Here is a 13,019-nt window from a genome sequence, read left to right on the forward strand (position 1 = left end):
GTTCAGTTTTACTATAAGAATCAAAAATTCTAGACCAAGCTTCTTTAAAACTCTCCTCACCCCCTTGTTTAAAAGTAAAGATCGATTCCTCAGGTGATAGAGTAGCAGCTACAGGACTAGTCATGATAACAAAATAAAGTAAATGCAAGTAACTAATTTTTTTGTGTTTTTAATATAGAGAACGCAAACAAGACAGTAAATAAAATAAAGCAAGTAACTAATTTTTTTGTATTTTGATATAGAGAACAAACAAAGCAGTAAATAAAATAAAGTAAAGCAAGACAAAAACAAAGTAAAGAGATTGGATGTGGAAGACTCCCCTTGCAGCGTGTCTTGATCTCCCCGGCAACGGCGCCAGAAAACAGTTGCTGGCGTGTAGTTGACGTGGGAGTTAGAGATCTTTGTGGTGTAACTTTTCTTCAGATCCCCGGTGACATAGGAATCCCCAATGGGCCTGCCGAAGATAGTATCCGGGGTTTACTGAAGGCCCACGACTCGAAGAATAAGAAGAATCGGAAGCCCAAGTTGTTATTAAGGAAAGCTAGAGTTGTATTAGGAGATAATATTTGTAATCTTGCGGGATGAGTTGGAAACTCTCCCGGACTCTGTAACTTGTACAATACGAATCCCTCGACTCCACCTCCTATATAAGGGGGAGTCGAGGGACAAAGAAAGCATCGAATCATTGTCTCACAAACCCTAGTTTTCATATCGTCGAGTACTTTTTGGCTGAAACCTTCGAGATCTACTTGCCCTCTACTTTCAACTAAACCCTAGTCTACAACCCGTAGGCATTGACAAGTTAATCCCTTATCACCCGACAATGGCGCCAGAAAAAGAGCTTGATACGCGTGAAGCACACGTCCGTTGGGAACCCCAAGAGGAAGGTGTGATGCGTACAGCAGCAAGTTTTCCCTCAGTAAGAAACCAAGGTTATCGAACCAGTAGGAGTCAAGGGCCACGTGAAGGTTGTTGGCGGAGGAGTGTAGTGCGGCGCAACACCAGGGATTCCGGCGCCAACGTGGAACCTGCACAACACAATCAAAATACTTTGCCCCAACGTAACAGTGAGGTTGTCAATCTCACCGGCTTGCTGTAAACAAAGGATTAAATGTATAATGTGGAAGATGATGTTTATTTGCGAAGAACAGTAAAGAACAATGTTTGCAGTAGATTGTATTTAGATGTAAAAGAATGGACCGGGGTCCACAGTTCACTAGTGGTGTCTCTCCAATAAGAAATAGCATGTTGGGTGAACAAATTACAGTTGGGCAATTGACAAATAAAGAGGGCATAACAATGCACATACATATCACGATGACTACTATGAGATTTAATCAGGGCATTACGACAAAGTACATAGACCGCTATCCAGCATGCATCTATGCCTAAAAAGTCCACCTTCGGGTTAGCATCCGCACCCCTTCCAGTATTAAGTTGCAAACAACAGACAATTGCATTAAGTATGGTGCGTAATGTAATCAACACAAATATCCTTAGACAAAGCATCGATGTTTTATCCCTAGTGGCAACAGCACATCCACAACCTTAGAACTTTCTGTCACTGTCCCAGATTCAATGGAGACATGAACCCACTATCGAGCATAAATACTCCCTCTTGGAGTCACAAGTATCAACTTGGCCAGAGCCTATACTAGCAACGGAGAGCATGCAAGAACATAAATAACACATATATGATAGATTGATAATCAACTTGACATAGTATTCCATATTCATCGGATCCCAACAAACACAACATGTAGCATTACAAATAGATGATCTTGATCATGATAGGCAGCTCACAAGATCTAACATGATAGCACAATGAGGAGAAGACAACCATCTAGCTACTGCTATGGACCCATAGTCCAAGGATGAACTACTCACACATCAGTCCGGAGGCGATCATGGTGATGAAGAGTCCTCCGGGAGATGATTCCCCTCTCCGGCAGGGTACCAGAGGCGATCTCCTGAATACCCCGTGATGGGATTGGCGGCGGCTGCGTCTCTGGAAGGTTTTCCGTATCGTGGCTCTCGGTACAGAGGTTTTCGCGACGGAGGCTTTAAGTAGGCGGAAGGGTAGGGTTGGATGCGTCACGAGGGGCCCACACACTAGGGCGGCGCGGGCCCCTCCTTGGCCGCGCCGCCTTGGTGTGTCGCCACCTCGTTGCCCCACTTCGTATCCTCTTCGGTCTTCTGGAAGCTCCGTGGAAAAATAAGACCCTGGGCGTTGATTTCGTCCAATTCCGAGAATATTTCCTTTGTAGGATTTCTGAAACCAAAAACAGCAGAAAACAACAACTGGCTCTTCGGCATCTCGTCAATAGGTTAGTGCCGGAAAATGCATATAAATGATATAAAGTGTGTATAAAACATGTGAGTATCATCATAAAAGTAGCATGGAACATAAGAAATTATAGATACGTTTGAGACGTATCACGAAGTTGACATGTAGGTCTGTCACATGTTCGAAGAGCTCAAGAATGCCGCGGATTGTGCGCAGTTCCGTCTCGTTCGGGTGGTATAAGATGACCACATCGCCCGCATAAAGAGACACCGTTGTGGCCAACTCCCGTCGCGCCAGGCGCCTAAGAATACCCAGCTCGATTGCCTTGACCAGCGCCCGTTGAGTGTGTTCATGATCAACACAAAAAACGACGACGACAGGGGATCACCCTATCTCATGTCCCTTATGTGCCAGATGGGGGGACCTGACTCGCCATTGAGCATCACTCTGAAAATTACTATGGACAAAAGAATGGCCACCAGCTCACAGAAACCTAAGCCCAAAGCCTATCTTGCGTAGGATCTCCACCAGGAACCCAGGAGATTGAGTCAAAGCCCTAGCAATGTCGAGCTTGATCACCCGTTGTTCCTTCATCGTGTGTATGAATCTAGCCGTCTGCTGTACCAACCCGAGATTAGGTTTTTTTTCCCGTCTTGTAGTTTAAATTTGACAAACTTTACAGAAATTCAAATGAAATCCGACGGCCCAACAATGGAGCACCGGCGCACCTGCCCGGACTCCGGTGGAGATGTATACCGGACGGGAGTCCTGGAGCAGGTAGCCCAAGAACTGGAGCGACTGGGTTCAGATTAGTTCATTCATTTCTTGCGGAAGAACACTGCAGTACAACTCCACATTCCAAATCTAGGTCTTCACACTCCCACCACTCTCTCCATTCCACCACCGCCGACATGCACGACACGGGCCTCTCCGCCCGCGTCGCCGGCGCCTCCTCGTCCTCCGCGGCAACCAACGCCGGGGACGGCGACGACGAGTCCAAGACCCGGAAGGCGCACCCCGCCTTCTTCCTCGCCGCCGCCCGCCTCCACTGCTCCTACCGCGCGGCCGCCTCGCTCCTCCTCCTCCTCGCCGTCGCCTCCGCCGCCTTCCTCGCCGGCCGAGCTCGCCCCCGGGCCGACTGCCCGCCGCTGGGCCTCGACGCGCGCTTCCTCGCCCTCCCGGGCGCCGCTGCGGCCTCCGACTTCGGATCCCTCGGCGTCCCCTGGTGCAGATCAAAGTCTGGTAAGGCAGTGGAGTGGACTTCCAAAGATTTGCTTAGCGGGCTGGAAGAATTCGTGCCGATCTATGAGAGGCGCCCTATCAAGAACAACATGTACGGGATGGGATTCGACCACAGTTTCGGGCTCTGGTTCATGGCTCGCTGGCTCAAGCCAGACCTGATGATCGAGAGCGGCGCGCACAAGGGGCACTCCACTTGGGTTCTGCGTCAGGCCATGCCAAACACCAGGATCATATCGCTCTCGCCCAGACACCCTGAGAGATATCTCAAGAAGGGGCCTGCGTATGTCGATGGAAACTGCACTTATCTAGCCGGGAAGAAGTTCATCGACTTTGGAAGTGTGGATTGGGAGAAACTGCTGAGGAAGCACGGCGTTTCTGATCTCAGCAGGGTGCTTGTTTTCTTCGATGATCACCAGAGCGAGCTGAAGAGGGTGAAGCAGGCACACAAGGCCAGATTCAGGCATCTCGTGTTCGAGGACAACTACGACACCGGCACAGGCGACCATTACTCCCTGCGACAGATATGCGATCAGCCGCACATCAGGGGCGGTGGACACAGCTGCTTCTGGGACAGCGACGAGGCGAGGCTAAGGTCGAAGCGAAACAAGTTCTGGGAGAAGGCTGTGGAGACTGACCAGTTATGTGGGAAGGATGATGCGTGGTGGGGCGTCAGAGGCTACGCGCGCGACAACTTCAACAAGAGCAGCGAGGCCATCTCCTACAAGGAGCATTTCCGTAACAGCAGGCTTGTTGAGTCCGTGCTGGATCTGTACTGGGAGCTGCCTCCTGTTGCTGGTCCATCCTTGACCCACCAGACGAGATATGACCCAGCCCGCGCATCTGATCCTATCATCGAAGACGGACGCCATGGCCTGTTCCAGAGGATTGGTCTGGCGAGATTCGACGCGTCCGTGTTCAATGGGTACACTCAGATGGCGTATGTTCAGATAGCAGGCCCAATGCTACTCGGAAGAGAGGATGATTAAGAAGCTTTTGTTTCACGGCCAGGATCAGCTTTCAGTTCTACCCGAAATCAACAACTATGGTTGGTAGTAGGATTTTGTGTAATGTCATCAAGCGCGCTGTCATTGGTACGTACCTTAATTCTGATACTAGTAGAGCTTGTGTGTTGTGAAAAAAAAAATGACATCAGTATATTAGCAGGCACAATGCTCAGAAGAGAGGATGATTGAAGCTTTGTTTCACGGGCTTAGTTTTCAGGTCTAGGCACACTGAACAACCATGGCTGGTAGAATTTTGTATGAGGTTGTCATGCTGTCGTTGGTACGTACCTTAATTCTGATTGTAACTTGTGTCACTCTCACTAAAAAAAAGACAGGACATATGATCTAGCAATTATTTTAATTCTGTTCTGTCAAAGAAGACATTTATTCCCAGCAGTTCAAGGGAAATATCTGCATCTGCATACAACCAATGACAAGAAGTAGGGGATTCGTGCTGGCATGCTATACTGCTATGCCTTTAGTGTAGAGCTTCAGATTTCACCATCCCAGAAATCCTCCACGGTTTTGTAAAGACCTTGGGGGTGAACTACAAATTCAGCTCTTAGCGTCTTAATCTGCATATTGAAGACCAAAACAATCTTAGATAACCAATATCGGAGGGTAATTCTATGGGTCTACATGCAATATGTTTCTCAACAATAATTATACATAATACGAGTTAATTAAAGTTAATTTCTGACAAAGGCATAGCATTGCATAATACTATCAGGGTACACTTTATGGCAATATAACCAACACAACAAAGATAGGTAGGAACATTTGCATGGAGAATCAAAAAACAGAGGTGTTGGGGCATGCCTGTGGGATTTCAGAGAATTTTGACATCAAATCGTCAGGAATAGACCAATCAAATATGTCAAAGTTCTCCTTTATCCTTGTCTCATTGGTGCTTTTTGGAACTACACTCTGGCCCATTTGAAGACCCCAGCGTAGAGCAACCTGTGCAGGAGTTTTCTGTAACTTCTCGGCAACAGAGATGACAATAGGGTTGCTAAGAAAGCTTGGACCCTTGAAAGCAGGTGATCCGGGTCTACCTAGTGGTGAATATGCCTGCAAAAACCGAAGTAAAAAAATATGAACAAACTAAAGTGAACTAACTATCGTAGAAGTGATTTTGTAGAAACTAGACAGTAGCTGCTTGAAAAAAAAAACAGGGGAAACAGTCGGTATATTTGTGATATTCACAACTTACAGAAATATGAACACCCTTTGACTGGCAAAGTGCACGGAGTTTTGTTTGCTGCCAACCTGGATGGGACTCAACCTGGTTGACTGCTGGAGTTACCCTAGCAATGGCAAGCAAATCCTCCATCCTCTTACAAGAGAAGTTACTCACACCGATTGCACGAGCCTTGCCAGAGTCATATAACTTCTCCATTGCTCCCCACGTAGCAGGAACATCAAGAGGAATATAGTTTTCAGCAGTTCGGACAGCGCCTTTCTCAGTACGAACTGGAGCATGGATCTGCAAAGTATAGGACATCATCAACAAACAAACTAAGGTACGTGCATAAAGTTATACCATTTCTATCTCACAATGATCTTGAGAATGCACTGCACAGTTCCTAAAGTCATGTTATCAGGTTTATTTTGATTGAGCGTTCATGCGATTTTAGGCCGAAAACATTAAGCATAACTCATGTATCTACATTAGTATTCAGTGAACCACGGGCAATGTCACAGTACAAACACTATTAAATGGAGTCAGGTTTAGAAATTTACAAGGAACAGGTCTAAGTAGTCCAGTTGCAAATCTTCAAGAGTAGTGTCGATGCCCTCTGGTACATCTTCTGGGGCGTGATTTCCAGACCTGCAAAATTCAAAGTATCTTTTGATAACACAGCACTGCAAATTACATAAGTTATTCCTCTACACATGGTGCAAGTTTAAAAAAATGAAGCCTAACCACAACTTAGAAGAGATAAATAGGTCTTCCCGCTTAACCACAGACTCCTCAAATAGTTTCTTCAGAGCCAGACCAATCTATAAAAGGTTGTAAAGTAAGCACTTAGTTACATAAAACAAAGTCAAATAGAAACTAAATATTAGAGGTTTACAGTTTCTGTGTAGTACAATATGACTCCAAACAACATATACGGGTCATATCTTGAGTTGTCATATATACCCTCATAACCCCCTTTTAGAAAATCGAAGCTTCCAGTAGCCCCCGCCTCTGCATCAACGAGTACATATAGCTTAACTATAGTCTCACAACTTTACCGCCAAAAGTTGAATGGGCCTCTCATTTAAGTGTCTGCCTGCAATCTTTTAGATCACGACTAAGGATGTCTATAGGTATCCGATGTACTTTCTTCTGCCTGCAATCTTTTAGATCACGACTAAGTAGCTCCCTTTGTCTTATCACTTAACCGAATTGAAACTAACCACCATTCCCACCAACTTTAGTTAATTTTAATTGCCTGACAAGGACAATGACCATGTATCCTTGTAATAGAAACAAAAGCATATGGTAGCATCTATATACTCCACTAAATTAAGAACAGACTGAGCCAAGACATATAGATATTTGTATGTGAGCAAACAATTAGTGATAATTAATCTGACACCACTTGCTCGTTTCAATAATGTGACACCAGCACTTAGATTTTTTTTTTTGCAAGTACAGCTACCAGTCAATCTAAACATTTTAGTAGTTCTGTTGAACAGCAGGCACATTAAAGGGGCATCCTCTGATGTGATTGAAAGCTACGGGTCAAATATTTACCTCCTTCTCATTGCGGTATGCCGGAGCACAATCAATCTGCCGGTATCCAGCCTGTATTGTAATTGTAATGGCATAAAATTCTTAGATTTGAATAAAATGGTACAGTTTAACTTTTCATACTTAAGGATCTCCACTAGCATTTTTGTGAGTTTGAATCACTGACATTGTAGCATATGAAGCACTTCAACACGCAACAAGTCAAGCTGAATTTAACAGTTGTATCATCTTTGATGCGAATATTAGTTTGGCAGAGATCGTTAAATAAGATTTTAACAAAAGAAAATCACCTAATAAGAGATTCGATATTTTAATTAATGCAGTGAATCATTCAACAAAAATTTCCAGCCTTTACTTGGGTAGGTTCTTGCTCTGAACAGACTGTTAGAGCAAGATCCATAGGTTCCAGTAAAAGACCTTGACAGCAGTGTAGACGGCCTCCCCGACGGTCCCAGGTTCTGTTTTTGCTGTGCCGAGGCCGAGTGATGGTATTCTTGCTCCAGTGTTGAGCACAAATGAGTCAGCCATCTCCAGTTATCTTGTACTACCTAATACCTGCAAGATCAAAGAACAGAGAAGGTAAAGATGTTACTCCCTTCAACCATTATTTGTTGATTTGGGACCCACATGCCAGGGATATGTCGAGCTAAAATTCTTTGAACTTTCCCGGTAAAAGATTACCACGGAAGATGTAAAAAACAAGGTGGAAAAAGGAGCAAGGAATTGCCCAGCATCCACTGCTGTATATCACAGACGGAGATAGATCTCTAGGACATCACCATGTTAAGGGGATAGAACTACTGCACTACTACAAAGTGAAATCACAAGATAGGTTAGTTACTTTCCCGGAGGCCTTGAAGGTGGTCGATCCTTTCGGGAAGAGCCCCGGAGCTGGCTCGCTGGAGAAGGCGGACTGGCGCCAAGAGATGAAGACGCGGCAAAGGGAAGGGGGAAGTGACGAGGAAGAAAATGGGGAGAAGCGCTGAGAATATAGTATGCAGCGTGGAGTGTGAGTGTGGACTTGTTCCAGTAGAGTTCTTTCCGCCCTGGTGCCAAACGGCCTTGCCGGCCAAGGATTTTATTTCTTCTTTCTGCTGCCACGTTTAACACGTACGCTCATTCATTGCATGAGGGCTTGTTGGTGACACTAACTTCCAGTTTGTTGCTGATAGCATGCTAGGCGTTGTCTGTATCTGCATTCCTGTCATGATATCTTCGCCGAAGTTTGACAGGTCGGTGAGGATTAGGGCCTTTTTGGGTGGCAGATAACTTTGCCACAGTGTGCCGTGCAGTAGCTGATGAACTCGTCTAAGCTCAGGTCACAATTCCTTATCTGTATTTTGTCTTGAGAGAATCTTGTCACGGCTTCTTGAAGTACACACATACACGCATCTTGTTCTCCGAAAATAAGTCATGCTAAAGGTGTTGCTTGAACCAACTCTGAATAACTTGAAGTGTGCATTGCAGGGTATGGCTCTCCGTGATGCAATATGCTCCCTTTATTTAAAATGTATTTTAAACGCATTTTGAAATGCCAAAAAGTTCCAAAAAGAAGAGTTTCCGCAAGACAGCACTCTACGTTCATTTTTCAAGTCCAGGCACGGACTAAATGGCTCATTATGTATATGAGAACTATTCTTACTGTGAAACATATTTAGGAGAACAACATTTACTGCGGTATAGATACATAATCGAACAAGATAATTCCAGTTTCTCTCATCTAAAGAAGGTATTTACTGCTAGCGGTTCAAATGAAAATATTTGCATACAAATTCAGAACCAATGACAATAACAAGGGCTCTATGTTGGAATATGATGTGATGCGTTCAGTGCAGTACTTCGTACGCTTCAGATTTCACCATCCCAGAAATCCTCCACGGTTTTGTAGATACCTTGGGGGTGAACTACGAACTCAGCTCTTAGCGTCTTAACCTGCATTGGGCAAGCCAAAACAATCTCAGATAAGTAATATAAGAATGTTAACTGCATTGTTCTTCTGAGAAAAGATATCTTTTTCAATATAAGAAGGTAAGTTGAGACATGCCTGTGGGATTTCAGAGAACTTTGCCATCAAATCTTCAGGAATAGACCAACCAAATACGCTTAGGTTCTCCTTCATCCTTGTTTCGTTGACGCTTTTCGGAAGTACACTGTGGCCCATTTGAAGACCCCAGCGTAGAGCAACCTGTGCAGGTGTTTTCTGCAACTTCTCGGCAACAGAGACAACAATAGGATTGCTAAGAAAGCCTTTACCCATGGACCCAGGCGATCCAGGTTTACCCAAGGGTGAATATGCCTGAAAAAAACACAAGTTAAAAAAAAAATATGAACAACAAACCAGGGAAGTAGTTTCAAGAAAACTACGCCACCATTAAGGTTATTGGACACAACTAATATGGAACGGGGGAAGTAATGATCGAAACTTACCGAAATATGGACACCCTTTGACTTGCAAAGTTCACGGAGTTTCATCTGCTGCCAACCTGGATGTGACTCAACCTGGTTGACTGCTGGTGGTACACTAGCAATGGCAAGCAAATCCTCCATCCTCTTACAAGAAAAGTTACTCACGCCAATCGCGCGAGCCTTGCCAGAGTGATATAACTTCTCCATTGCTCCCCAAGTAGCAGGAATGTCAACAGGAAGAAAGTTTTCAGGGGTTGGGATGGCTCCTTTTTTAGAACGAATTGGAGTATGGATCTGCAAAATACAGGACACTATCAATAAAAATAACTCAGGTACATATGCATATGACTAAAACCATTTTTCTCTCTTAGTTTTTTTTAGATAATGGATTATTCTTTATCTTAGTCAGTTTGTGAATGCACTTCACTGTTAAGTGAAAGTTGTATTTTGCAGCATACTCTATGCACCGCCAAATAAAGAAGAGTAAAATTGCTTTGAAACCAAAAATCATGCTCAGAGGGAGCGATAAGTACGAGAACATAATTCATCTACTTTTATTATTCCTCGAGCCATGGAATTTGACATTATATACACTATTAAATAGATTAACAATTAAGTACAGAAGTTTACAAGGAAAAGGTCTAAATACTCCAGCTGCAAGTCTTCAAGGGTAGTGTCGATGCCCTCTGGCACATCTTCTGGGGCATGGTTACCAGACCTGCAAAATTCAAAATACCTTTTGAGGGACAGTACTGTAAATTATATAAACCACTTATTTACACTCAGTCGGAAATGAATCTTTACCACAACTTAGAAGTGATAAATAAATCTTCCCGCTTAACAACACCATCCTCAAATAGTTTCTTTAGAGTGAGACCAATCTACAGAAAATATATTTCAATCCGGCTAGGTTAGTTATCTATACTTAAATAACATAACATATCTCCTGATAAAAGCTAACAAGACCAGAGATTTTCAGGTTGGCAGTTTTACATCATGACTTCAGACAAACGAATGTGAATGGATGGTACGATGAGTATCATGACTGACCGATCACACATAATATAGTGATGGCAACAATGATAGATAAAATCCTATATTTAGGTATCAAGCTGCAACCTTTAGAGCATGATCAGTGAGACAGTGACTTATAGGCATGATATGTTGTGTCATTTATATTGCACTGGAAACTAAGAATGGTGCTAGCCCATCAATACTTGTCAGAGGATGATCAATGATACAGTAACCGGTAGTCGTAAATGTTCTGTCATTTATAGCCTTAGCACTGGAAACTCAATATGGTCCTACCTCACCAATACGCGGCGGGGAGATTATAAAATCCCATATTTAGGTATTAAGCTGTGACCTTTAGAGCGTGATCAGTGAGACAGAGACAGATAGGCGCAAGTGCTCTACCATTTATAGCCTTTGCACCGGAAACTCAGTGTGGTGCTAGCTCACCAATACTAGTCAGGGGAGATTGATTAAATCCTATATTTAGGAACAATAAACGACCATCAGAGAATAATCAGTGAGAAAGTGACCGGTAAGCGTAAATCTTCTGTCATTTATTTCCCTTGCACCGGAAAAGTTTTATATGGTCCTAGCTAACCAATATCCCACAGGAAAATTTATCGGCTTCTAAAAAAAATCTTAAAAGCTTGACATGGGAAAATATTTGTAATAATATGTGCACCTGCAAACTTGGTGCATCATTGCCAAAAAAAAAATATCAGTACACAAATAGTTGATATTTATATCCTCCACCCTCTTTTTTTTCTAGTGCAGGCCACATAGATTTCAGAAAAAATTGCAAGTTCATATTTTATTCCACACATGTATTAAAACAGGAAAAAAAAGACACGGTAGTACAGGTAGTGCACTTGATCAAGAATTGACTGGCGAACTATAAATACAAATATTCTTGTGCAAGGAAACAATTATTATTGCAGTGACTTTAAACTAACATCACATGTTTTCTGCAATTACAAAACAATTAAATAGTTCAAGCACATCCAAGGAACATCCATCTGGTCAGATCTAAACGAATGGATCAAATAGTTACTAATTACCTCCTTCTCATTGCGGTATTGCGGAGCACAGTCGATATGCCGATATCCAGCCTGTATCGTAAAAACATCAAAATTTTAGGCCTGGATAGAATAGTACAGTTTGATATTTCAAACTCAATACTACGATAAGCTTCAGAAGCAGCAATGTTCCGTGTTTAAACCACACAACGTGTAGCTAGCACATTAGCACTTGATTTTTAATACAGTTGCATGCACCAGTAGATTCAGAAACTAGGCATATCCCCTTTTCTGAAAAAAACTTGTTTTTTTTTTTCTGACTGAACAGATTTTTCATCTCAAGGCAAACCAATAAACTGAAACTCCAGGTAGGGTGGGCTTTCGATCATGTGTCTCAGAGCAAGCTCTGCAGATTCTACTCAAAGATACCTTGACAGCAGCATAGATGGCCGCTCCGATGACGCCAGGTTCAGCTTTCCCTGTCGCGGTGCCGAGGCCAACCGATGGGATTCTCGCACCGGTGTTGAGGACAAAAAATTCAGCCATCTTAGATTATATCTGGTTCTCAGTTACAACCTGCGGGGGATTGAAGAACGAAGCAGACAAAGATAAATTGCAAGAACAAAGCAGGTAATGATGATCACAATCCAAGCTGTCAGTTCGATCTCTAGCAGGCGGAAGGCTATCGAATCATCCAAGGAAAGAGGAGCACAGCTTCCCTCACAAAAAAGAAAAGAAAACAGAAGAGAGCACAGCCTGAAAGAAATCGCGCCGCCGCTGCACTACAGGATGGGGAAGCTGATCGAACCTCCCTTTAGGCCGTCTCTCGCCGAGGGTCACAGAGCCGGCGAGCCGGAGAAGGAGATAGGACGGCGGACGGGCGTCTGAGAGGGAGCTAGGTGAGAGAGGCGGAGAATGCGGGGAAAGTGTTGGCTGTTGAGAGTACAGTGGAGTGGAGTATTGTTCCTGTCTGCCGTTTGTTTTTGCCCCCGGCGAGCCCTGTCGTCACGCCTGCTCGAACGATGACGATGTCAGTGTCGTTGCCGTCGCGCCGCTTACAATTAAAACTGGCAAAAAATTGCTCCTCCCTCGTCCCACCCATATTAATTGATCCAACTTTATCTAGATTTATGTTTATCTAGTTAAGTTTTCAGATTATATGCATGCATATGTAGATAAAATGAAATCAATTAATTTTGATCGGAGGGAGCACTATATGAAAATATTATTTTGTGTCTTTTGATGAAACACCTTGTCAAATTATGTCTGTATCGTTACAATTTTATAACACATTTAGCAAAACATAC

At 43.6% G+C, this 13,019-nt stretch overlaps 3 protein-coding genes across 8 annotated transcripts; 1 reads left to right on the plus strand and 2 right to left on the minus strand.

The window, feature by feature from the left end:
- Positions 1-3,032: 3,032 nt before the first annotated feature.
- Positions 3,033-7,492, plus strand: LOC127322097 (uncharacterized). 5 transcript variants are annotated; one of them, XM_071822960.1, is made up of 3 exons: positions 3,033-4,813; positions 5,950-6,056; positions 7,222-7,492. In XM_071822960.1, exon 1 carries the CDS (start codon positions 3,199-3,201, stop codon positions 4,513-4,515), a length of 1,317 nt encoding a protein of 438 aa, XP_071679061.1. In that variant the 5' UTR covers positions 3,033-3,198; the 3' UTR covers positions 4,516-4,813; positions 5,950-6,056; positions 7,222-7,492. The 5 variants fall into 5 exon arrangements, with proteins under 5 accessions (XP_071679061.1, XP_071679062.1, XP_071679063.1 ...); XM_071822961.1 differs by having other exon boundaries at positions 3,033-4,620; XM_071822962.1 differs by having other exon boundaries at positions 3,033-4,620; positions 7,225-7,492.
- Positions 4,875-8,334, minus strand: LOC127322117 (NADPH-dependent aldo-keto reductase, chloroplastic). 2 transcript variants are annotated; one of them, XM_051351078.1, is made up of 8 exons: positions 8,118-8,334; positions 7,694-7,831; positions 7,280-7,330; positions 6,461-6,537; positions 6,277-6,364; positions 5,747-6,019; positions 5,353-5,604; positions 4,875-5,108 (listed from the first exon to the last, which is right to left on the minus strand). In XM_051351078.1, the coding sequence occupies exons 2-8, from the start codon at positions 7,802-7,804 to the stop codon at positions 5,025-5,027; spliced, it is 936 nt and encodes a 311-aa protein (XP_051207038.1). In that variant the 5' UTR covers positions 7,805-7,831; positions 8,118-8,334; the 3' UTR covers positions 4,875-5,024. The 2 variants fall into 2 exon arrangements, with proteins under 2 accessions (XP_051207038.1, XP_051207048.1); XM_051351088.2 differs by lacking the exon at positions 7,280-7,330.
- A 526-nt stretch (positions 8,335-8,860) lies between these two features.
- LOC127322111 (NADPH-dependent aldo-keto reductase, chloroplastic) lies at positions 8,861-12,714 on the minus strand. The gene is made up of 8 exons (XM_051351073.2): positions 12,521-12,714; positions 12,142-12,288; positions 11,755-11,805; positions 10,487-10,563; positions 10,313-10,400; positions 9,704-9,976; positions 9,321-9,572; positions 8,861-9,208 (listed from the first exon to the last, which is right to left on the minus strand). The coding sequence occupies exons 2-8, from the start codon at positions 12,256-12,258 to the stop codon at positions 9,125-9,127; spliced, it is 942 nt and encodes a 313-aa protein (XP_051207033.1). The 5' UTR covers positions 12,259-12,288; positions 12,521-12,714; the 3' UTR covers positions 8,861-9,124.
- Positions 12,715-13,019: the final 305 nt, after the last annotated feature.

This window comes from Lolium perenne, chromosome 1, assembly GCF_019359855.2.
Source record: "Lolium perenne isolate Kyuss_39 chromosome 1, Kyuss_2.0, whole genome shotgun sequence".
NCBI lineage: Eukaryota > Viridiplantae > Streptophyta > Magnoliopsida > Poales > Poaceae > Lolium > Lolium perenne.

Excerpts from the sequence above, each read along its gene's own strand:
- LOC127322111 (XM_051351073.2), bottom strand. The coding sequence starts at position 12,258 with ATGGCTGAATTTTTTGTCCTCAACACCGGTGCGAGAATCCCATCGGTT. Across the intron at positions 10,401-10,486 it reads TTTATCACTTCTAAGTTGTG|GTCTGGTAACCATGCCCCAG; the intron begins GTAAAGATTCAT and ends TGAATTTTGCAG. Across the intron at positions 9,977-10,312 it reads AGTATTTAGACCTTTTCCTT|ATCCATACTCCAATTCGTTC; the intron begins GTAAACTTCTGT and ends TGTATTTTGCAG.
- LOC127322097 (XM_071822960.1), top strand. The coding sequence starts at position 3,199 with ATGCACGACACGGGCCTCTCCGCCCGCGTCGCCGGCGCCTCCTCGTCC.
- LOC127322117 (XM_051351078.1), bottom strand. The coding sequence starts at position 7,804 with ATGGCTGACTCATTTGTGCTCAACACTGGAGCAAGAATACCATCACTC. Across the intron at positions 6,538-7,279 it reads CATACCGCAATGAGAAGGAG|ATTGGTCTGGCTCTGAAGAA; the intron begins GTAAATATTTGA and ends AACCTTTTATAG. Across the intron at positions 6,020-6,276 it reads ACTACTTAGACCTGTTCCTT|ATCCATGCTCCAGTTCGTAC; the intron begins GTAAATTTCTAA and ends TATACTTTGCAG.